Source organism: Monopterus albus, unplaced genomic scaffold (assembly GCF_001952655.1).
Source record: "Monopterus albus unplaced genomic scaffold, M_albus_1.0 scaffold23.1, whole genome shotgun sequence".
Classification (NCBI taxonomy): domain Eukaryota; kingdom Metazoa; phylum Chordata; class Actinopteri; order Synbranchiformes; family Synbranchidae; genus Monopterus; species Monopterus albus.
In genome coordinates this window covers 3,665,331-3,688,685 of record NW_018127903.1, presented here as the reverse complement: position 1 = coordinate 3,688,685, position 23,355 = coordinate 3,665,331, and the positions used below count along the sequence as shown (strand labels likewise).

At 41.9% G+C, this 23,355-nt stretch overlaps 1 protein-coding gene across 7 annotated transcripts; it reads right to left on the bottom strand.

Moving 5' to 3' along the window:
- Positions 1 to 55: 55 nt before the first annotated feature.
- Positions 56 to 22,557, bottom strand: acacb (acetyl-CoA carboxylase beta). 7 transcript variants are annotated; one of them, XM_020594322.1, is made up of 54 exons: positions 22,262 to 22,557; positions 20,072 to 20,659; positions 17,095 to 17,227; positions 16,845 to 16,983; positions 16,176 to 16,285; positions 15,980 to 16,061; positions 15,779 to 15,877; positions 15,519 to 15,628; positions 15,302 to 15,412; positions 15,018 to 15,227; positions 14,762 to 14,932; positions 14,474 to 14,635; positions 14,214 to 14,377; positions 13,977 to 14,127; positions 13,791 to 13,894; positions 13,621 to 13,702; positions 12,849 to 12,994; positions 12,600 to 12,750; positions 12,355 to 12,489; positions 11,923 to 12,069; positions 11,630 to 11,818; positions 11,427 to 11,527; positions 11,230 to 11,318; positions 10,997 to 11,121; positions 10,788 to 10,901; positions 10,484 to 10,597; positions 10,308 to 10,397; positions 10,099 to 10,217; positions 9,564 to 9,587; positions 8,826 to 8,966; positions 8,610 to 8,709; positions 7,910 to 8,017; positions 7,755 to 7,811; positions 7,238 to 7,279; positions 6,931 to 7,146; positions 6,642 to 6,797; positions 6,104 to 6,307; positions 5,783 to 5,938; positions 5,577 to 5,699; positions 5,207 to 5,476; positions 5,013 to 5,110; positions 4,770 to 4,890; positions 4,572 to 4,682; positions 3,944 to 4,087; positions 3,721 to 3,841; positions 3,530 to 3,626; positions 3,325 to 3,421; positions 3,097 to 3,232; positions 2,821 to 2,998; positions 2,613 to 2,725; positions 2,345 to 2,499; positions 2,058 to 2,228; positions 1,560 to 1,696; positions 56 to 1,211 (listed from the first exon to the last, which is right to left on the bottom strand). In XM_020594322.1, exons 2-54 carry the CDS (start codon positions 20,614 to 20,616, stop codon positions 1,091 to 1,093), a joined length of 7,290 nt encoding a protein of 2,429 aa, XP_020449978.1. In that variant the 5' UTR covers positions 20,617 to 20,659; positions 22,262 to 22,557; the 3' UTR covers positions 56 to 1,090. The 7 variants fall into 7 exon arrangements, with proteins under 7 accessions (XP_020449978.1, XP_020449979.1, XP_020449980.1 ...); XM_020594323.1 differs by having other exon boundaries at positions 20,072 to 20,636; XM_020594324.1 differs by having other exon boundaries at positions 22,513 to 22,531.
- Between the last annotated feature and the right edge of the window lie 798 nt (positions 22,558 to 23,355).

Here is a 23,355-nt window from a genome sequence, read left to right as displayed (position 1 = left end):
TAATAAAAAAAAAAAAATCAAATGTCTGAAAAAAAGAGGCTTTTTAACAGCCTCTGGTATAATACAAGACACATGAAAGAGTTATATACATTCAAATGAAATGTTATGGCTTGTATTTCTGGCACTTTGATCAAAGGTAAGGCAATTCAAGACACCACTGGGGGGATCACTTCAGCGACTAATATCCACATTTCATGAAACCTTAGTTTTAAGAATTACTGTTTAATGTCAGACATACTGACAAAAATGAAAGAAATGCTCCAAAGTATCACATGTAGTGTCACACTATGCCCTGTCATTCATATCACTGCCATTAGCATACAAAAACACAACATACACAGATCAACACATTGAAAGTGGCAATGAAAAAGATGGATGGCTGAGTCCATCAACAGTGAAATGACAAACAACTGCACTTGTGATAGTGCCAAAAAATCAGACACTTCATATATATTTCTGTAGTTCATGCAGAAATACATTTGAAAATTTTATTTTACTGGCTCAGAAATTTGATACTTCATTATTTTCCTTTTCATTTTATTTGCAGATTGATCAAACAAATTGACCAGTTCTCCAAACTTTTTTATGTAAGCTACATTCAAAGAACAACAAATTCTGTTTAATACCTTTCACAAAAAGTAAAAAACGGCACCTACAGTGAGTATTAAGTCTCTCAGATTATTAAGCCTGCATAACTCAGTTGAATGTGAAGAGCCTAGTAAGGAAAATCTATCATTGACACACCACTATGTACAAATACAGCAGTGAGTTGTGCGTTAGTGAGCTGGACTGAGCAGCTAAAATGACAAACTGCTTGTCAATCAAGAGTGGAATAGGTGAAGAGATCCCTGCTAAGACACTATTCAAGAGCAGTGCTGGCAACAACCAGGGCACTGTAGTGGCTTTGTGATCATTGTGGAATAAATTACTCTGTGTACGTGTGCGTTACTGTAAAAAACTGCCCAAAATATAGTCCTAAAATAAATAGTCATACTTTTCCTTTAGCTTTATATTTTCCATCTACTTACCTATACAGTACAATCAACTGAACAGAGCTTTTTGTTAATATAACCTGATGAAGCCCCTCAGCTTAACTGGTGCTGTCCATAGTTGTGAGCAAATGCGCGAGCTTTGCCCTCTGAGACGCAGTAATGTTCTGGCTCATGTGAATGATGCAGTCCATGGCTACATCAGGGTTGGCCTCCACCAGGCTAGAGCACAAGAGGAAAATTATAACACAAAAGGTAGCTTTTAAACATACTTGATCTGATTAAGTGGTGAAAGTCAAGAGGCAGACTGGTCTACAGTGGTTTGCTGTATATTCCACCACTGAATTGTTGGTTTTAGGATAGATTCCTAAAAATGATTGAGATACAGTATATGACCAGTGTAGCTGCAACGTTAAATTCTTTAGGCCATTTTAGCTAAACAAGACCAATCCACAACTAGGAGCCTTATAAGATGTATTAACCAGGGAGTGACATATGGCTTTTTGACATTATAAAATTACAGCAATGGAAACAAACACACATTAATAGGTCTTCACTGTCTCTGCTTACCTGCGGATGACTTTCGTTGCATTTTCTCTTTTCAAGTACTTGATGTTCTCTCGGATAGCCGATCGTGTGCCATCCTCCCTGGACAAGTGCTTCTCAAGCCACTCGACTACTGCTTGGTTATTATCCCAGAGGTAAGCCTGGGAAGGCAAACAGACAACTCAAACTCAAAAACAAATGCATGCTCGTGATTTGTGGTCCACAGAAAAAAAATGGACATGGGATATTGATTAGCTTTCTGGGCATGTCATAATGGTGTTTGTAATGTTCACAGTAAACACCAGGAGTTCAAATGAATATAGTACTAAAACGATAGTTCTGTGGTGGATAATCACACCAATCAAAAAGAATGTACCTTCAGTGCACATAAAACTACAAAAACACTAACATTTGGCCAAATAGCCCTACTTTGGGTGCCTTGTTTTACCTTTATCCACAATATTCACCACTACATGTAGCTTATTAGCACATTATGTGCTAGCTCATGGCATCGTCACACACCTTGACTGCTCCCTCTGTTTCAACAAACCAGCGTCGCAGCATGGACTGCATGTGTCCATCACTGAGGTCCTTGTTGGCCTGCAGGATCTCACGCTTCACCACCTGCTCCAACAGGAGGCGACGCAGACGCCAGTAGAAGAAGCTCCGTACATTTTTCCAATCCAAAATATCCTGTTAAGAGTATCAAATAAGTTAATAAGCACGAATCCTCTGTAAATGCAAGTTCTGCAAAGTAACTCATATGCTGCCTAACATAACTCTAGCGTGTTAATGAAGTGTACACTCACAGTGATGACACCCTTCTCCTGCATCCTGCCTGGGGTGTCATGAAGTTCTGCAAACTGCACTGCCACCTGGTGGTAGAGGGGCAACAGGAATTCCTCCCGTGCTTTAAGCTTCAACTCCAGTTCTCTGTACTGTTTGTCAGATAGCTCTGGGGAAGCTGAGGCAAACAGAAGGGTCACTCTGAAGTTACAAAGCTCCTTGCAATATTTCAATGATAAAGAAAATAGGAACATACAAGTGACTGTGAGTTGAGATAGAAAAAGTCTTTACCAAGCTGCTCAACCAGACTAGCATAGACTGAATCTATTCTTCTCATGGTCTTCAGCAGGTCCTTCTTCCTGAATTTGATCTCTACTGTACCCTCAGCCTCCAGCACACCACCTCTGGACAGAGAAAGACAAAAAGAAACTTGTAATCACACAATATGTTGCTTAGTTTGTAAACCATTTACTGTTAAACACATCACTGCTTCTTGTACCTGCTCTCCCTGTCAGCATAGAGCTCCATACACAGTGGGTTGATGGTGGGGTCAATCACCACCCAGGACCCTCCTCTCAACTCAGCATGTGGCGGGATGTACACCAGCCCTGGCTGGTGAAAACTGTGCAGCGCATCGACGATGTAAGCCCCGAACTTCAGTATCTGGTCATACATATCTGTGGAAGAAATGGGAAGAAAGTAAGATATTTTATAATGAGAACAAAGTCTTGTATGTTATGCAGTCTCTCTGCGAGGTTTACTATTGATCCTATACCCTTCATTCCCCCAGAGAAGCCCCTCCAGTTGGCAAACACCATGAGGGGCAGATGTTCACGGTTGAAGTCACAAATGGCCTGAGCTGTTTTAAAGGCTGAATCTGGAAACCACACCTGGCCAGCCTGCTGCAGAACCTGGCACCAAAAAAACAAATGTAGAGCTGAAATGCTCCTCTAATCAGAATTACAGCCTGTTACATAACAAACATGTAGAGAGATTCACTCACTTTAGCTTCTGAATCCGGGTTGGCCGGATCTGCTGGGACAGTGAACTCAACTGTTCGTGTTTCAACAGCAATGACACCCAGGGGGATTCCTCCTAGCCTGTTCAACAATATTATTAATCAATTTAAGTGTAAAGTTTAATAAACATTTAACATGCACAGAAAATATATTTCAGGTGTGCACATTGAGAATAAACAGAGAATTTACCGTGCTCTTCCCACCACCACTGTCTGCGCCCATGACTCCATGATCTCCATGAAAGAACCGTGGTCGAAGAATCCGCTCTGCCAGGCGCCTTTCACCACTAATGGCACAAATGAATAACGTTCATAGCATGGAAGTTTAGTTGGTTTACTACTGAAATAGTAAAGTTTGAGATATTAAATGATGCAACTGACTGGGGTGAGGCCTCCCAGCCAGCATCCAGCGAGGGTCATATGGTGCTTTTGTAGGAGTGAATTCTATCTCTCTTTCTACTGGATCTGTAGTTGCTATGACAGGCACAGGGGAGTGTTTGTTCTGTCAACAGAGAACAACAGCAACTGTGGTTAGTGATGTGGTTGAGTTGCTGTGTACAGATGTGGATGCCACATTATATGAACTTCAGAGGTTCATCTGAACCTTTGGCATGTAGGAGAGCCACTGGAGGATGGTGGAGACACCCTCATAGTCATCTGGCACAGTGGTGTGTGTGACTCCATTATTGTGCATGATCTGGACTCCTCCCAGCTGGTTGTTGGAAGTGTAGACATCTCTACCCAGAACCTGTAAAGAAACAGGGACTTGCATGAGCATGTTCATGCATTTCTTTTATTAAGCATGGCTAAGATTGAATCTGCCTGCAACATTTGTATTGAAAATATTAGAGCTACAACATGGAGCTAATGTTTGCTTCAGCCACTTCTATCTGTGGTGCCACTAGCTTTGTCTCCCTCAGGGTGCTTCTCCACAAACTGTCACACATCAGTACCTGTAATTTTGAAGCAGTCCCTTAGCTGGCTGAATTAAATAGATGTGGAGGAGGACAACTTGTCCTTGACTTTTGACCACCAAAATCTAATTAGTTCATCCTTGAGTCCAAATTTGAAGAAATTTCCTCAAGGTGTTCCTGGGATATCATGTTCACAAGAATGTTCACAGACGTACAGAAGGACATAAAACAACAACAACAAAAAAAAACAAAAAACAATGTCTTCAGCCACAGCTGGTGCAGATGCATAAAAGAACAAAATGGGTTAAACAAACAAACCTTGTTCAGAGCACCTGCTCCCGTCAGGATAATGTGAGAGTTCTCCACCTGGATCACGCGCTGTCCCAGACGGACCAGATAGGCTCCGATTCCAATCGCACGACACGTCACCTGCAACAGCGTAAAGTGGCTCAAATAAAAGTCCCAGAGAGTTTGACTGGCTCTTGCTGTTGAGAGAAGTCAAATCCATAGTCTCACCATACTGATCGTAATAATCTCTTCATAGGCCTGAGAAGATTCTCCAGCAATGGTGCCAGAACCTCGCAGGTTCTCTACCCCGAGACCTTCATCCTTCCCGATGATGTCAGTGATTATATACCTATAACAGATGGGCACATTGGCAAGATCAACAAAGTCCAAGTCTCTATCATCAAATGGAGAAAAGTCGAGGATGTTGAGTGTGCTACTTGATGGGATTATATAACCAATGGTTTATTATACCTGGACTCTGCACCTTCCTCTACATGGTGACAGTGAACAGCATTGGTGGAGCTGATACGGGTGTAGTCCTGAGGTGTCAGGTAAAGATACTTGAAACCCTACAGAGAGAAATGAAAATAAACATCAAACCACACATACGTATTATCTGCTACCACTAAATGCACATATGAAGAGAAGCCTGTCTCATGGCTCACCTTGTATGGGTCAGTGGGGTCAACCCAGGCCACCTGGAACATGTGTTTGATTTCCTCAGCAAGGCCAATGCGCGCTCCACTGTTGGCTGCGATGTAAATGCGGGGTATGCCTTCAGCCCGAGCCAACTCAGATGCCCTGAGGAACAGCTCATCCTCCTGAGGGCCAAATGAGCCAATCATGTGCGTGATGTCATTACAGATGACGATGATTTCTCTGCCCTCTGGGTACTCTGGGGTCTTCATCTTCATCCTGAAGGCGACCATTCCTACCTGGGGATAAACGTTAATGGTGATTATCAGCATCATCATACTGAGAAACAATGAATTAAAAGTCTAGTAGTTAATGCAAGTGTTCTAAAAAGCATCCTACGTCGTTGTCTCCAGGCAGGCGGTTCATCTGCACCAGTCGACCTTGTGGGTCCAGAAGCAGCTCGGTGCAAATCAGCATGTCTTTAGGGTACTTGTCCCCTGGTCCCCACAGCTTGAACAGTGCCTACATAAAAGATTTTCAGTAGAGTCAGACACCTTAGGAACACTAAAGAAAGAAATAGGTCTATTTCACAGAGTTAGCAGTACTTGTCTGAACATCTCAGGGAAGTCATAAACGTATGTTGTGCCCAGAGTCTGAGCCTGGAAGCGTTTGGCCTGCAGCAGGTCTTTGGTCACGTAGGGAGTGTTGATCAGCATGCCATGTAGAGGACCCTGCTTGTCTCCATATGATTGAAACATAATCTGCAAAGATGAAGATGATGCAGTGAATTTATTGATTCATATAACAGTGAAAAGGCAGTCAAACTATACACAGAGAACAAATCCCCTGTCATATAACACAAATGTTGGTTCAGACTTAATTTCATAAAATGCTTTAAGGAAGCTACCTCAGTTTGCTGTCCTCACCTGTCCAGATCCTGGGTCAGTGACCTCCTTGTACAGGCTGATGTCCAAATAATAGCCAGACTCATTAGTGAGAAATAGGCGAAAAGGAACAGCATTTCCTGTTGGTGTCAGGCGGATGTTGATCTTCAGCTCAGCCTGTAGGACTCGTAACTTCCAAAGACGGCTGCCATAACGCATCACCATGGAGCGGACAGACTCATCTATCTGATGACCCAGAGGGGAGGAGAAGGATATTAAAAAGAGAGTGTTCAATCTGAAACTGTATAAAAAGAAATGTAGTCTGTATATACAATCAGTTACATGAACATGGACTTTAGAAGTTAAAATCCCTATAAAATATTTTTAAAATTATATATAAAATATATGCATCACATTATAATACACCTAAGGTACGAAACATAAACAAGAGAAAAAGTACAGAATGTCAAAATAAACAATGAAAAGCACCGCTGTTTTATTGCAGCTGTAACTGAATAACAACAATAATACTAATAAAACTTGACTATAGTGACATATACAGGCCGTGCTGGACACTGACTTTAGAGGGGTCCATGATGACGGTGGGGACAAAGTTGAGGAAGATGTGGTTGCAGTCTGTCCGAACACTGGTGTTACTGAAGGCTACCTCTAACTCATCCATGGCCTCCAGCAGGAGACGTTCGCCCTCATTTTGAAGGTATTCAAAAGAGGCTTCCTGGTTACATATATGGAGAGATTTAATTTGATGTTACTGCAAACATTAGCTAGAAATGTAAGGCTCTTTGATCAAGATAATAATTTAAAAAAGGTATGTTTGTAAACAATCAAACTGTACCATCCCCTCTTACCTTTGTAATGAGATCTGAGTGGCGGATAATAGCTCGGACAAAGAAGCGGTAGTCTGTGACTTCAGCACCCTCCTGAACACGAGCAGCACCCAGGTACATGTGCATCTTGTGGTTGGCACAGGGAATGGCTGTCAGGTCAAAGTTCCTCATGCGGCTGAGCTCCAGCTGGAAAGCTAAAGCTGGCTCTAGATTCCGGTAAATCCGATCTTCTTGGAACTGGAGAGAAGCATAGATAAACGCAAGTCATCATCTCCTCACACAGCAGCATGTCTGCTCATTAACTGTACTCAGGTTGCCAAAAACCTACCTCGTCTCTAGCTCGAAAAGTGAAGAACTTGGGAAATTCTCTCTGTTGAAATGAAATATGAAAAGAATAATCAGATAACAAGCAACTGTATTGTCAGAATAAAGGCATGTACAACCACAACTTGCTTGAATGTAACTAGTGGATCTATGGTTGGGCAGTAACACAATCATATATTTAGGAAAAAGAAAACGTACATAACCACATTATGAGCTGTTGCCTCTACTAAAGAACTGACTGGGATCTAGTTTATATGGTTCACAAACAGATGGAGGGGGAGAGTGAGTAAGTATGTAAGTAAGTATATGTGTTATTATTACACAGAAAAGTAATTTTAAAGACAATGTAATATTGTAGTATAATAGGAGGACATCTTTGATCTACTGTGAATAAAAACATGTTGAACTTTGGTCAGTAACACAAGAGTAGAGAGATATTTATGGCCTTACTGGGTTTTTAAAATAATGTACACTGATCATAGTGGGTCTACGTGTAGTATTAGAGTGTTCTTGCTTGTTACCTTTTGCACAATCAAAAATGTGATTCTCCTGATTCCATACTCAAAGAGAATTGCTTTCTGTAAAAAAAAAAAAAACACCCTTTTCATTTCAATAAAAATCTATAACTCACATTCATAAGAAACAGTTATGTGTTAATTTGTATCTCAACGCTGACCTTTGATTGGGCGAAGGCAGCGAAGGCTGTGACCAATCCGTCGTCCTCTTCTGTGTCCGCTGTTTTTATGGATACATTAATGATATGAATCGGGTTCTCCCTCACATTCTGTAGGGAATGAAAGAGAAACTGGTGGCTGCAGGAACACAGATGAAATCAAACTTTTTATTGATAAGCCAGTGAGCCTATCCCTGCTGCATGTTTGTGGTGTGCGCTGCATCCCCCACCCCCCATAATGGCACTACAGCCTGGCGCGAGCCCGTCGTTTTTTGAAACTCAGCATGTGCAGCTCTTTGCTAGTGACCGACTCTGTGGTACGTGATGTAAGGCTACATCTACACAAACATGCATGTGTGTGCTGGCCTGCTTAACAAAGGACTTGATTCAATGCAGTAAATCATCACACCAATCTGCACTGGTTTCACAAGTTCAATGAACTCTCCATCTTCTCTCCGACACTTAGAGGATGGACCATCATCGTGGTTCCCCGGAATACAGTAATCACCACAAACACAACTCCTCTTCCTCCTCATCATCCAGAATGATATTCTGTCTACAGTGCTGGAATGCAGTGGCAATGCCTCACGCTGCGAGTATGAACACATCGATGATTGCGGACCATGTACTCAGCCACAGAGGAGGCCGGGTGCATAGTGACACATGTAGCTTGTAGATCCTCTTACATGCCCGCTGCCCTCACCTTAAAGCTCTCCTCCTCATAGAGGCTGGAGCAGGACTCTGAGAACGGAGAACTCTCTGTGAGTGGTTCCGCAAAGCTGGAGAGAACTTCATCGAAATTCCTGCAAAAGCAAAAGAGACACATCAACTTGCAATAACTTGTTTTCATTTTGACCAATATAGCTTTGGAATAAATAAATAGAAACAAGAGTAGAATCTTCATCAAGTTTAACGTGACCTTTTGAAGTCATCAAAACACTGAAAAGCCACCATGGCACCCATGCGTTGGCAGGGTGGAGACAGGCCTCCGTCCAGGTAGAGCTCACTGCCCTGTCGTGTTATTTTAAACTGGTCTGATCCGCTCACTTGCACTGGAACCCTAAAAAAAATTTAAAAAAAAGATACACAGGCCGTGACAGCGAGACTAGACCATTGAATGGTCTACTTTAGAAGAAAAAGATACTAGCAGCCAAGAGTACAAATATTACTACAGAAAGCAATTAAAGCAGGTCTGGATGTTCTTATCTATTTGTTTTATAATTCCATACAGTTAATAGGTACCTTTCATGTATTGAATTGAAAGGGATTACAAATTGTGATTATCGCCCGTTATGATATCTGACAGCTGCAAATCAAGATTGACGATGACGCTGGAAATTACAGGCACCCCCATCTGATAGCAATCAATTAAATCTCAAAAGACTCAGCGTTAGTTTACAAGTTCAAATGTGCAATGAAAAAGACATATGGAGGAGCTCAGTCAAAAAGTGAATTAGGGAAGGACTTGTTAAGCATTTTTTTAATTGAACCTTTATTTTACTGTGTTAAAAAAAACATTGAGATTAAAACCTCTTTTTCAAGGGGACCTGGCCAAGATAATGCAGCATGGAAGGCAAAAAGCATCACAGCACATCCATTGCTGTGAGACATACACACAATTTGATGATAGAGCTGGTTGGGAGGAGCTTTACTCTACCTGTTCAGAGTAGGGTTGCTCCCTCTGAAATAAGATGATTGACAGGTGAATATTAGGAGTGGATGATCAAGCTATATCCCTCTCTCTCTCTAGGCTTTATGATTAGATTAATGCTCTTTTACAAGATGCTATGCACAGTCATATTAAAGACCAACCATTCTGCATTCAAAGTTAGTCATACACAGAGCCACTATACTAAACTTGGCTGCTTTATGCTGATTCATCTATAAATACAAATCAGGCCAATTTAATAAGAAAGTGTGGCTGAGGGGTGAAATGGTTTAAGGCATGGATGTGATCATGTGAGCCACAAAGCGAAGTACTTTTCTATAGAAAGGCTTATTTGGTTTAACAAAAAGCTACTCAGTAAGCTCAAGCCCCGCCCCCCCGCCACTAACACAAATCAAGCGTCTTAAGTGAGAGCAGAACTAAGGCAAAATGTGTCCAGTTTTGGTGAACGGTAGTGATTCAATATTTAAAGAAACAAAATGAGGCAATAATGTGCAATTCATCTATGACTGCAGTGTTATTGTACCTGTTAGGATGTGACGTTGGTAACATAAACTGGAAGTCTACAGCACATGTTCCATCCTGCAGCTGGTGATGCTGGATGCTGTTCAGCTCATAGGCGATGTAAGCTCTACGCACATACACCTGAAAGTCACACCAGGACAAGTAATTATCACTAATGAAGAAATAAAAATGCCACAGAAAGAAACCCCTCAGTGTGAATCCACTACATACCTCCAAGGCAGCCATGCAAACCACTTGGTTGGAGTGATAGAAGAAATTGGGCAAAACATCAAAAATTGAGGTTTCAGAGAGAATGAGTTTCTGTGGGAAACGAAAAAAAGTAGTGTTTGACTTTCAAGCTGCTGAAAAAAAGACGTTGTAATGAAATTTCCCCACACAAGGCTAACCTTCAAGTTCTCCGGACAAAACTGGTGGCCAAACATGTCAATGGCTGACAGGAAGATGGACTCCACCTGGTTGTGTCTCAGTTCATATGATGGCAAATGGGAGGCAATCAAGACCTGTGAGATATTCACAAATATAATATGAATCCATAGAGAAAGATTTAATTTTTATAAAAAGGATGCATCCTTTTTTTGAGAAATTATACTGAAAAATATCACTTCAGTCCAGCTTGAGGTATCATATCTGATAAGATTACAGTGCTTAAACTATACATTCAAAACATACAACAAACAGTATATTACATGCCTGTCTGGCTCTCAAAGCCACCTTTGAGTTCTCCATCTTGCTGAGCTGTGTGAGTTCACTGAGAATGGCCATCAGCTCATCTGCCAGGGTGGGATCCCTCCCACACAGTTGGTCCTGCACAAAATCAAAGACACAAGTCACATTTATTTGTTTACCACAAAGAACGACTGATGTGCTTATATCGGCACTGACGCTGACGTAAGCCTTACGATGAGCATGGTGACCAGGATGTTCTTCTTGGAGACCTGGGCATGAGAGAAGATGTAGTCCAACACAGGATTCATGTTGGGTTTGTGCTGCTCTCTCAGGTTGATAACACATTTATCATAGTGAGCTGTTTGGGAGGAAAAGGATCGAAGCATTTCAACTAAAGCTCACCTGCACTTACAATAAAGAAAATGCCTCATTTAGAGTATTCATTTAAAGCTGAAAGAGATGTCACCTTGCTGAAACTGCATCTCTACTTGCAAGTAGCGCTTCAGCAGATCGAGAACCACAGACTTCATGTAACCACGAATTCCACTTCGGTACCTGAACAGAATGTGCTTAAACATGTATCTATCAATGCGATACAAATATTATTCATATACATATTACTACTGCTTCACAGTCTGCTTCTGACAAAAATAAAGAACTAACCTCTGCACCAACTGTACAATACTCTGAGTGTTCATGAAGAAGACCTCACGGTCAGCCTTCCTCTGCAGGGTCGCTGCATGGCTATCTAGAATATTTGCAATCTGGAATAAAATAATAAATAAATAAATAATCATTATATTAGAATGACATTTAAATAACTTGCTCTGTAACAGAGGCACAATTTCTGTCAGTCAGTCTTTTACCCTCTGACTGCGGAACTGGCAGAGGACAGAGGTGATGTTGCTTGCATACTGAGCCATGACTTTACGGATGTCTTTCTCAACAGTAGGTGGAATACGACCCGCCACGCTGGTCATGATCTCCTGGAGTTCCAACAAAGGCAGAGAGGGGTCTCTAAGGGTCTTCATGAGCGTAGTCACCCACTGTTTCAGCTGCAGAGACAAACATACAAATCCAAACATGTTCATATAATTACTAAAGCTTATTGATGTTTTGTAATTCAGAAATTTGAAGCAGCAGAGGGACCGTTATGTACCTTGCTGCTGTAGTAGGGTTCTTCAAGGCAGTACCCATCCATGACTTTAAACAGGTTTTCGAGCACATTGTGGAACACCTGGTGAAGCTTTTCCCCAGCTATGGGCAGTGGTTGCTGGGGAGGCAGTGTGGCTGTGTTGAGCTCCACCTATGACAGAAGGTGAAATGGGAAAGATCAGTTTCCTTTATTATCTGCAATTAACAACAAAAACAGTCACAATGTGGGATATAGAACACTTTTTTTTTGTTATCCAACAAGCACTTAAACAACCACCTGTAGACCCCTACAAGTGCATGCCAAAATGACTAATTAGAGACTTTTAGCTAAGATCTGAACATTAGAAATTTGTTAGAGGGTGGTATAAATAACACAGCATAAAGTCATTAAAGAGATCTATTTATACACTGTAGATGGTTATTTGGAAAAACCTACCAAGTGGATACTGCTGGGGTCGTCCAGGTCCACACGTGCCACCACACAGCCAGGCCTCAGAACCGCCCCTGGTCTCTTGACAAAGTGGATACAACCAGACTGCTGCACAGTCAGAGTCATCACCATCTTCATCACCTGAAACCACAGCAGAAGCAGCCAGTGAGTGAAAATACAGAAATTCAACAAGTACCTAAAGAAGTCATAAGCAGTGTGCATTTTACTATACCACATTCTCACAAGTTCACCTCAATCTCTGCATAGGTCTCCCCGGCAAATATATGACCTCCATCCTCAACCAAGTATTGCAACAGTTTACCAGCAGAGGGTGACCTCAGCACTGTGGGATCCTTCTCCTTCTCAAATACACAGGTCTTGTTGCCAACAGTGATACGGTAGCTATGGGGATAAAGTAACGGGGGGGGGAGTATGTAAAAAGATATAACAAATGCATATAAAAATCAAAAATCCAGATCTACAGATTCAACAGCTCTTGCCTATCCACTTCCTCCTTCATGTAGGTGGTGTGGCTGCTGCCATTGTAGGAGAACAGGAGGCCTCCGTCACTCAGTCTGTGGACATCTATTTCAATGTCGGAGCAGTTCATCGTGATAACATAGGTTGTTGGGGATTGGCGAGCCACCTGCAGTCAGCAGTAGTGATCAGTTAAAAAGTTGAGATGTCCCGATCCGATACCAAGCATCGGTATCGGTGCCAAGCCGGGAATTTTTCACAGCAGCCTATTGGCCAGAATGGAGCCGATCCAATTCCAATCCATATGTAGAACTACAGTCCTGTATTTGAGCAGTTGTTGAGGCGTGTGCGTCAGGCAACCGATAATTAATCAGTCCAGTGGTCTAAACTGCCTGCTTGCCAACTGGCATACAGTATGATTCATTTTTTATGCATGTAGCTGTGACCTGAAGCATATTTTGAACTGCAAGTCTATTTTTTCTGAGGTACGTGCATACGTCCTGTCTGCAAATGGCCTTAAGCTAATAAACTTAATATTATGGAACCAGGGCCTGATCCAGTATTTGGATCAAGAAGCTCCTGAAAAATACAGTGTGACAAATTAATTTCAATATCAATATGTCAGATATTTAATGAACTTCTACTGTAGGTAAATAGAAGTACCGGAATCAGTATTGGCAGATAATTAATAATAAAGGAATCAGATCAGTATTGGGGCTAACAAAACTGGACCGGGCCATCCCTATTTAGAAGCTAATTCAAACAAAGATTGTGTGAAGGGAATAAAGTAGACACCTTCAGGCAGAACTTGACTCCTTCATATATTAGGTCCACACTGACAGAGTTGAGGAGACTGGCTGCAGGCAACACCTGGCCTCTACAGATTCAGAAGACAATGATTTTAAAAGTCAAGTATATGAAAATAAAAATATAAACTGAGACATTAATAAGAAGTGTCTACTGGCCTTTCTAGTGAATGAAGGTAGTCAGACATGCTCTTTCTGAAACTAGCATCAGCAACATGCAAAGCCCCACAGACAATACCCAGCGTTGTATCTGGCCTCTCTGCCTGCAGAAAGAGCATGTGGCTTAAGTGATTGAATAAAACTACATTAAATTTCAGCTCTGGTGTAAGGTCTTGAGTTTCCTACCTGCACTTTCTCTGCAATGAGATGATCCAGCCAGCCGGTGTCAATGTCATTGTTTCTGAAGCTTTCTGTCTCCAGTATCTTAATGAGGTATTCTACAGTTGTCCTGAAGTCACCTCTGATGGACAGCTCCTTCACAGCCACCACCATGTTCCTGAAGCATATGGCAAATAGGACACCTAATAAACAAATAACTGGTGAAGATCAGATATCATGGCACCATCAAACTAAGAGGCTTACGAAATGGCTTCTTCGCGGTTCTCGCCCCAGGAGAAACAGTGTCCAAACTGGGAGTCGGCAAACTCATGCAGGCCACCAGTCGCCCCCACGCTGAAATAACCCCAAACATTTTTACTGCTGCGGAAGTTCAGCTCCTGCACGGTACCAGAACTGGGCTTGAAGCCCTATGAGCGAGCACAAGGATTATGACAAGTCAGCTTTACATATTAAAAGCATGCAACAAAACCGTGTTTTGACTGTTAAAGAAAACTGAGCTGTACCTCATCGGGGTTCTCACTGGTGATTCGAACAGCTATGACATGCCCCCTTGGACTTGGTATGCAGTCTGGAGTCTCAAAGTTAATGATGGTGTCGCCCCATGGACTTTCTCCATAAAGCAAGCGGATGTCCTTAATTCTATGAAGGGGGACGCCCATCGCAATCTATCAGCGATGGAACACTGAGTTATAATGGTAGAGTTGAATATGTAGCTACAGTCTTAAGTGCACGAGGACTCATGTTGTGTTTGTGGTATATTTAGTCTACTGTATCACCACTAACATATTTACCTGAAGCTGGGCAGCAGGCAGATTTACATCTGCAATCATCTCTGTACAGGGATGTTCCACCTGCAGGCGAGGATTCAGCTCCAAGAAATGAAAGCTTCCGTCTTCAGAGAAGAGATACTCCACAGTACCTGCACTCACGTAGCCCACCATCTTGGCCAGCCGCACAGCATACTGGAAGACAAAACATGAAGTCTCAGCCAGAGAAGCTGAGTTAATTAGGGTAGGAGAATAACTACATGCAGTGACATAAACGAACCCGTTCCATTTGCTCAAGTGTTGAGGGAGCCGCTACGGTGGCAGGCGCCTCCTCTATGATCTTCTGGTGCCTTCTTTGGATGGAGCAATCTCGCCCAAACAGAGAGATGGCATTTCCATACTGATCAGCCAGGATCTGAACCTCAAGGTGTCTCGCATGCTGAGCCAGCTGCATGATGAAGATAGGCGAGCCGGGTATCTCTGCCTGAACCTTAAAAATAAAAAGTTAACTGTAAGAGTTATATCAAATTCAACCGTGTACAGTCGGGGGCTAAGAACACAAACCTGTCTAAAGAAACCTGGAAACTCTTCTGAGCTTTCTACTTTCCGGATACCCTTTCCACCTCCACCCTCAGAGGCCTTGATAACCACAGGATAACCAATTCTCTCAGCTTCCTGCAAAGAAGTAATGTCTGAAATGTAACTTGCACAAATGGTATGATTTTGAGAAAAGAAAAATTAGCTAATGTGTAGATATTATTACAACAACTTTAGTACTTACTGCCAGCCCTTCATCTACATCACGAACACAGCCCTTTCTGTAGACCTCTGGAGGAACAATGATTACATTGCCAAGTCGTTGGTCCTCCTCTGGCCAGTCCACTCTCAGACCTGGAGCACAATAAAGCAGATAAAAACACCGAACCACGGCCAGATGTTCCACACTCTACACATTAAGGAGTCTATACCCTGTTCAGACAGCACAATAAGTCCTACTACACACTAGGTGAACTGAGACAGTGTGGGGAGGTAGAGCATCACCTGATCCACTCCATGGCAGTGTGGGAATGTCAGCACTCTGGGCCACAATAGATGAAGCCACCTTATCCCCTAGAGCCCACATGGCCTTACTGGATGGCCCTGAGAAAAACAGTAGTTGTCATTTAACAAGACGGCACACAGGGTACTAATGAACCGAATAAAATTAATGAAAATACTCTTTCTTTGTAGACTAGTTTTTACCCAAGAACGATATTCCCGCTTTGTTCAGGAACTCAGGAAGTTTGGGATTTTCTGAGGTATGACCCCAACCAGCCCACACAGCCTGTAAAGAAGTAATACACACACAATCTATTCAGTTATTACAGTTTTTATGAACAGGTAGAGACAGTCACAGAAGAAAGGCCACAGAACATCGCTGTGTGGATAAATGATGTACCTGCACTGGGATTCTTTTCGCAATGTCCACTATCAGCTCTACGTTGGCATAGTTGTTATTGTTGGGCCCACCAGGTACAGGTACATAATGGTCTGCCATTTTAATGTATTCTACAGGGATGAAAAACAATAACACACGGCAGCTGAATATCTAGTCAGTAGATTTACAGGGATTCACTATATTATTATTACTTTAGACTGAACTTAGTTTTACATCTCATATTTAGAACATTATCAAAATTATTTAGCATCTCTAAAATGACCACTTTATGCCAGTTCTGGCCTCTTTACACCGGCTATCCACAGCTTTCAGGATTCATTTTAAGGTCCTCTTATTACTCTATAAAGTCTCAAATCATTTGGGCCCAGCTCAAAGGTCATGAAACTTAAATCTGCTTTCTCAGCATTGTGTCTACAAAAATACTAGAAAGACAGCCTCTTGCAGTTTTGTTCCCAAAGTGTGGAATAGCCTACCAGTAGAAATAAAACAAGCAAACAGCTGAAAACGTCTTTTCAGCTTAACTTTTAATCAATGTCTATGTTATTATACTTTATTTATATCTTTGTTATTGCACCTTCTAGTGTTTTCCTCTCGCTCTCATCCTGATAACTGCCTGGTGATATAGTAGCTACTGGACAACAACATGCTAAGGATTAAGTCTGCAGTGACCTGCGTTGGCTTTCAGGTCCTCGGGGGTCACCATGACTACGAAGCGGATGGTCCTCTCGTTGCGAAACATTTCGTAGGACCAGCGGCGGATAGAGCGCATACATTTCACCGCAGCTATGCCATTGTTAGCTATCAGCACCTGTAACAGAAACAGAGAACATCTGAATAGTCTCATAAATACAGAGGGGAAATTTGTTGACTAATGAAAGACTGATATATATATATAGGAAGCAAGGACTTTGGTTCTTACTTTTTCTATGACACGGTTGCCACCAAATCGGGTGACAAACTCAGCAGGAGAGGCGACAGTGAAGTCCCTTTGCAGATCCATCTTTCTGTGTTCACGTCCTTTTTTCACCAAGTGAGGACCAGACATGCTGGGCCTGGCGTAGAAAACGTGTGGTTACTAAGAGTGATCGCATTTTGGAACCAACTTTTGCGTCTGATTTTTTTTTCTCCAAAGGTCGCACTGATTGCGACTGCAAAATGACAAAATGAAAGGGTGTTAAAGAGTACCGGCACCTTCACATTGTGCCTGCAGCATCTCTCCCACCATATATAACTGTAAAACAATGCAACAGCAGAATGACGGAGCAACGAGCAGCAAACGTGTCGACACTACGTAATGTGTGACGCTTGGGGTCACGGGTTACACCGACCACCGCTCAGTGTAGCCTGGACAGGGTCCGAGCCAAGGGCAGCTAACAAGCGTAACTGCTAGACTACGTTTGTCCCCCGGAGACCTGTAATCAGGTCGATCTCACCCCGTCACTACTAGCATGTTTATGTCCCTTTGAGAGAACCTCTGTGGCTGAGCTAACGTTAGCGGCTCTGCTACCACTGTCGCTACGGTGTGTGTGTGTACGTAGCCGCAGCCCTGTTGAATTTCATCATCACATACACTGTATATACATGTCTGATAGCGGATAATACATATTCTTAATTTCAGTTTTCATTTCAAAAATAACTTTAACCACTGCTCTTCACAGAAAATACTTTACAGAGAAGTGCAGTTCCAACAAACTGTTAGTGACAGAAATTGGTTTACGTCACGGTGCGTCTCTTTAATCAGATGCTCACCACAGCAGAGCCAGTAAAAGGTGGAGGTGTTTCCAGCAGGATTATTATTTCTGCATAGCTGTTGGTTTTTACTGGAGCTGAGACACGTGTCCATACTCTAGACAATCAATAACGCAGGTTCCATGAGCAGTGAAATGAATTACTGTGCTATCTGATAGTCAACTTCAATGTAATCATCTATTGCACAAACAACCAATCAAGTTGTTCTCCCAATAACAAGCTCTATCTTTACAAAGCTGGGTATCAGCTGACTTTGTTTATTAGCTTCACTACATATTCCTGAAAGATGACCCTGTAGCTGCATTATTAAATGTATATTATAAAACTGAACTTTGCAATCCTTTATCATGGGACTACCACCAGTATTACAACACAATGAACAAGATAGGACTGATATCTTTAGATCAATAAAGGAAAATATTTGTCCATCTTTAGCATTTGAACAAATACTCAAATACTATTAGATCATTTTCAGTACCATTATAACCTGCTGGCTCATTCCAAAGTCTCATTGCAATTGTACCACTTGTGCCTTTATAGAAATTCTGTCTCATGTTAAGATTTCACTGAAAAAGGCCTGGGTTATATTGAGCTTTACTGTGAAGCTGGTGGGCAACTCTGTCTGGACTGGTGTGAACAGGAAATAAGGACTTGCTGTGTTACTGAGCTACTTTTAGTCCTGTTCCAGCTCAGTGTCACACGCTTTTGGTGCACTTTCTGCTTCTCTTCAGCACACGAAGACATCAGGGTTACACTGAATTACACACTGGCTTCACGGAACAGTGTGTTCATAGATGTGAGCCAGAGAGTCAGATCGGAGTATAACTTGCACTAAAACACGTTAGCTTACTACTGTCCTGCTTCATGATGACACCACAAAAGTCACTGTGCTCTGTGTTACAACACATGCCTCCTCCAGAGAGTACAAATTACTGTTTTTTTTTTATTTCCTGAAGCTTACATGTGCAAAGACCAGCTCTGTACTGTTACATAACAGAATGGCCACACCAGCGTATATACACACACACACACACACACACACGCACAACAACAGAAAGTGCTACTTTTCTTTAGTACAAAGTAACTGTGCATCACTTTTTCATTGTTTCTGCTGCTCTAACACAAAGCATGCGATAACTGTGCACATAGCACAGCAGCCACGGTATCAAATTACAAAAAACCACATCAAACCAATGAGTGTGACTAACCTTTGGAGATATGGGAACAAGCTGAGACTTGAGTTGTTTCCCTCCATTATACAGCCTGATTTACTGTCCTACATTCCTCAGTAGCAAAAATGTATTTTAGATTCTAAGCTCCAAACAACAAGACCGTAACAATGTCCTTCCTCTAAGACGCTCCCTCCCCTTTCCCCTCCCACATGAGCAGCAAAACATCTACAGACCTCCTGTGACAGACAGATCCCAGGCTGCCCTTTAAAATTCTGTATACACAGAAAAAAGGCTAGCACCAGTGACAAAAGGGTTCAGTCTACTTCATATATAAAGGAAAGACCAGCATCCAAACAAAATCTGTAGTCAAGGTTTTGGACAGGCTGAATCCTCAAGCACACACATACAAGTAGATTTATTTTCCATTAAACATTTTTTTAAATGTGCATCGTCCTTCGACCTGTAGAAAGATTTAGCAATGGAAAAAGTCTTACCTTTCTCTCTCCAAGTTGACTGCCACAAGTCCCACTAACACACGCTGCTTTATGCAGCTGTGTGCACTAAACACTTCCTCTGACCCTCCATCATATCATATACCATCACCGGGTATAAAAATAATAACTATGCAAAATGTAACAACAACAACAACAAAAAAAGAGTAGGAAATTAAAATTTGTAGAAAATTCTAAAGTGTTTTTGTTTGCTGCAGTGACCTACAGTCACACCACAGTTTTCAAAGTCACTGGCTGAGGGTCTTGTTCCAGTAATAGAGCTGAGGTGTTTGGTACACGACAATGACAGCTCGAAGCAGTGAGGCGATAACAGGGCAAGTAAGAGCATAATGGCACACTCCTAGTGTGGCCACACACTGGACCCACACCTAACAGAAATGTTTTGCCAGTCTCACGATAGAGAGATAAAACATACCGGAACCCGTACTGCTAAGATTAAATTCACTTAAAAACAAAGTCTTACCTGATGTGTAAAGAGCTGGACTGTGGCACTGCACAGGACATCTGCTGAGAGGAAGAGCTGGGGGTAGAGGTCGGTGGCTGACATGCACCACTTGGCGGTTTGGTGACTGGAGCCTCCTCGTCTGAAGAATTATCCTCTGATGCTCCAAGGATGAATTTGAGGCGTTCCCTCGCTTTGGTCCCTGAGCCGGGCATTGGCACATCAGTTTTGTGAGGTTCCTGAAAGTTCTGTGGCAACAACTGCAGCTCTGAATTGACCTTAGAGGACTGAGGAGGCTCAGAGTCCACTGTTTTAACTTCAAGACCCACAGAGGTACTGTCAGACAGAGGACTCTCATTGTGTGTTGAGGTAGTAGGAGCTGTTGACAAGGAATGTTTCTCTAGATGGGGGGTTTGGGAAGCAGGCATTTTCTCCTCAGCTGCAGGGGAACCACAGTCAGATGAAGATTCCTCTTCTTTCACAGGCATCACTACACTCTTAGCATTACTCTTCCACAGTAGGAACAATATCCAAAGGATTAACCCCAAAACTGCAAACGGCAGCATTCACAGATACCCTCCTGAGACTGCAACAGGAACAAAGTGGATACTGTAATTCATACAAAAGATGGCATCAGTATCTACACGTCATATTAAACACAGCACACCAAAGTCTGTTCACAGGTCTTGGGAAGTTCTACCACACACAGTATGTGAAAAAAAACTGCATAAAGCCTTTGTGTCTCCAAACAAAGCAACGCAAAGTGTGATAAATGTCCTCAAGTGATGTCATTTGAGTCAGCGTTGGCTGGAGCTGAAGACTATAAGTTTTGAAAAATGAAAAAAATAAATAAATAAATCTGGGGGTGTGGAGCTAGAAGGTGAGGTTACCAGCCGCCTGCATTCCACTCCTCATATCTGATGAAGGTCAGCACTACATTAGCCACTACCAGCATAAAACACCCAAATGGGTATAGTTGAGTGAACTGAGTTGAGTTACATTGTGGTAACAGGACTAGATCAGTGAAGTACTCTTTTAAAAGATCAGGCTATTCATGGTTTAACATTTTCAACAATACAAGTGTTTTTGACATTTTAAATAAGAACTCCTGTAAGCAAAGCTCAATTGCAAGCATATTCAAACCGGTACTTCTCTCAGTTGCAACTGTTTACTAGCTAGGTCTAAGGAATTCTTAATTCTTTATCTGTATATCCTCCCTGTGCTCTGTACTTGCCATTGAACTTGACTTTGAGAAAATATTATATTACGTAGCATTGCTGTCTGGGTACTATTCTAGTCTGAGGACATTTCTCTTCAGGCGTCAGAGATGTCAGAGACCAGAAGCCCTCTGGGAACAGGGGAATTCTGGGATTCTGGGTAATTTGAGATCATCTTTGTGGGTTATGCTTACCTTCAACAGACGGAAGAAAACCAGATAGAAAGTCTTACTTTTATATGAGATAAAGCCTAGATAAGGAACACATTTAATCTTGATAAAGTGCGAAATGTCTTTTACAGTAAGTGAATCAATTCAAAACATATTATGAGCAGTCACTAATAATCATGTGCACACTCTTCTTATGAGATTTGTGAATCATTAAATGAGATAGCTATGTAGTTTACAATGGCAGCAGGAGCTGGCAGCTGGTGTCCTATAAACAACCTGTGTGTGACAGGGACTAGGGTAAAGGTCACTACAATGAGGGCATGAAGAGGCAAAACATACACACAAATGAGCATCTGGAGGTATTTAAGATTAAATGGAAAACAGAGGATATGTTTATATGCAATCCATTTGAAATATAGTGATTCCTAATGTCAGTCAAAGGCTGCATTTTAAATAAATATGAAGGATATTAATATGCAAACCATGTGAAACAGGCAGACAAGGAGACACTTGTCCTCTGGAGGACTTTGCCTTGGAAGATCGACAGGAACGAAAGAAATACTGACCCACCACGTTATATGAGAAAGTTTAGCCATAAAATAGCTCCACGTTTCATTTATTTGTGGCATTGTTATCATAGCACTGAACGTTTAAGACCAGTAATACTTCCAGTTTGTTAATCCGCTAATAAAATGGAGTGATGCTGACCTCCACCGACTGTCACCGTGGATAATCAAATGTAAACTGAACCACAAAATCCATGTACACAAAAATGATCAACTTACATGTTAAAAAAACTGTCACAACATGTCATTTACACTCACCACTACAGATAAGGGGTAGCATTGCTCAGTCGTTGTTGTTGCTGTTCCTCGTCTAGTTGCAACTTATTATTTCTCATAACTTCACACTACTCGAGGTTATTATGAATTAAAAACCATTCCTCACTGTTGACTTAATTGGAGACCTCCACCCAAAGTCAGCCACACCATTGTTTATCATTTTAAAACCCCAAACATTTTGTTTGTAGCAGCTGTAAATGTCAAAGCCACCTACTACCAGCCTATTTACTTACAGCCGCCGCAGCAGCCGCCCTCCTCCTCCCCCCACTCTTCCTCCTCGATGGGATAGCAAACACAAGCTCCTCCCAGGAAGAAGAAATCCCCCGAAGATTGTGTATATAAAGATGTTTCACTCGGTGTTTAAAACATAGTCAGAAAACACAACCAAATAATTTGATTTATTTGTGGGCGGCCCCTGAGACTGCTGCGTTCGAGTACAATCGGATGAATGAGAGATGGAAAAGATTCACACGGTTGCGGGCCTTTACCGCTCAACTCAAGAAAATTGTGTCTCCTAAGCAAATTACCAGTATTGTAATGTATCCACTAAATGTGAATATTATTGCATAAAACAATCGGCTTAGGCTGTCAAGATGTGAATGCATCTTTTTTTCCCTTTTCAGACACCTTCTTATTATGAGTACAGGACTTACCTATGAGTACCCATTTCTGATCACTACTGAGGTTATCACCCTACTACTTTCCTCTTTGCCCTATATAGCTCTGACTTCCAGTATTCTACACCTCTGAGTCCTGTCTTCTGCCGTTTTCAGATAACTTTGCAGTTGTGAGATGTAATGTAGTTTGATTGATAGGTGTGATGTACACAAAACAGTAGCATGGACAATGAGAAATGAGGACTAATAACAGTATCAATAATTAAATAAAAACTGCCTATTATATTTCTAGGAGTTTGTGGGAATGCGCATGGCTTTGACCCCTGCTATCTGGTTTAAGCTAAAATTGGTTAGAAACGGATTCCACGTGTCAGTAAAAAGCTGATATATTATTCTTATGGTTGGATGATATTTTCTCTAGTGTGATGAGAAGATTGTTCCAGTGGTTGATGTGTAAAG

Bases quoted from the DNA above. Each gene is read 5' to 3' on its own strand.
- acacb (XM_020594322.1), bottom strand. From the start codon at position 20,616: ATGCTGCCGTTTGCAGTTTTGGGGTTAATCCTTTGGATATTGTTCCTA. The intron at 5,700-5,782 runs GTACTGCTAACT...TCTTTTATGTAG, and splicing joins TCCCTGAGATGTTCAGACAA to GCACTGTTCAAGCTGTGGGG. The intron at 4,891-5,012 runs GTATAATAAACC...CATCTGTTATAG, and splicing joins GAGGAAGGTGCAGAGTCCAG to GTATATAATCACTGACATCA.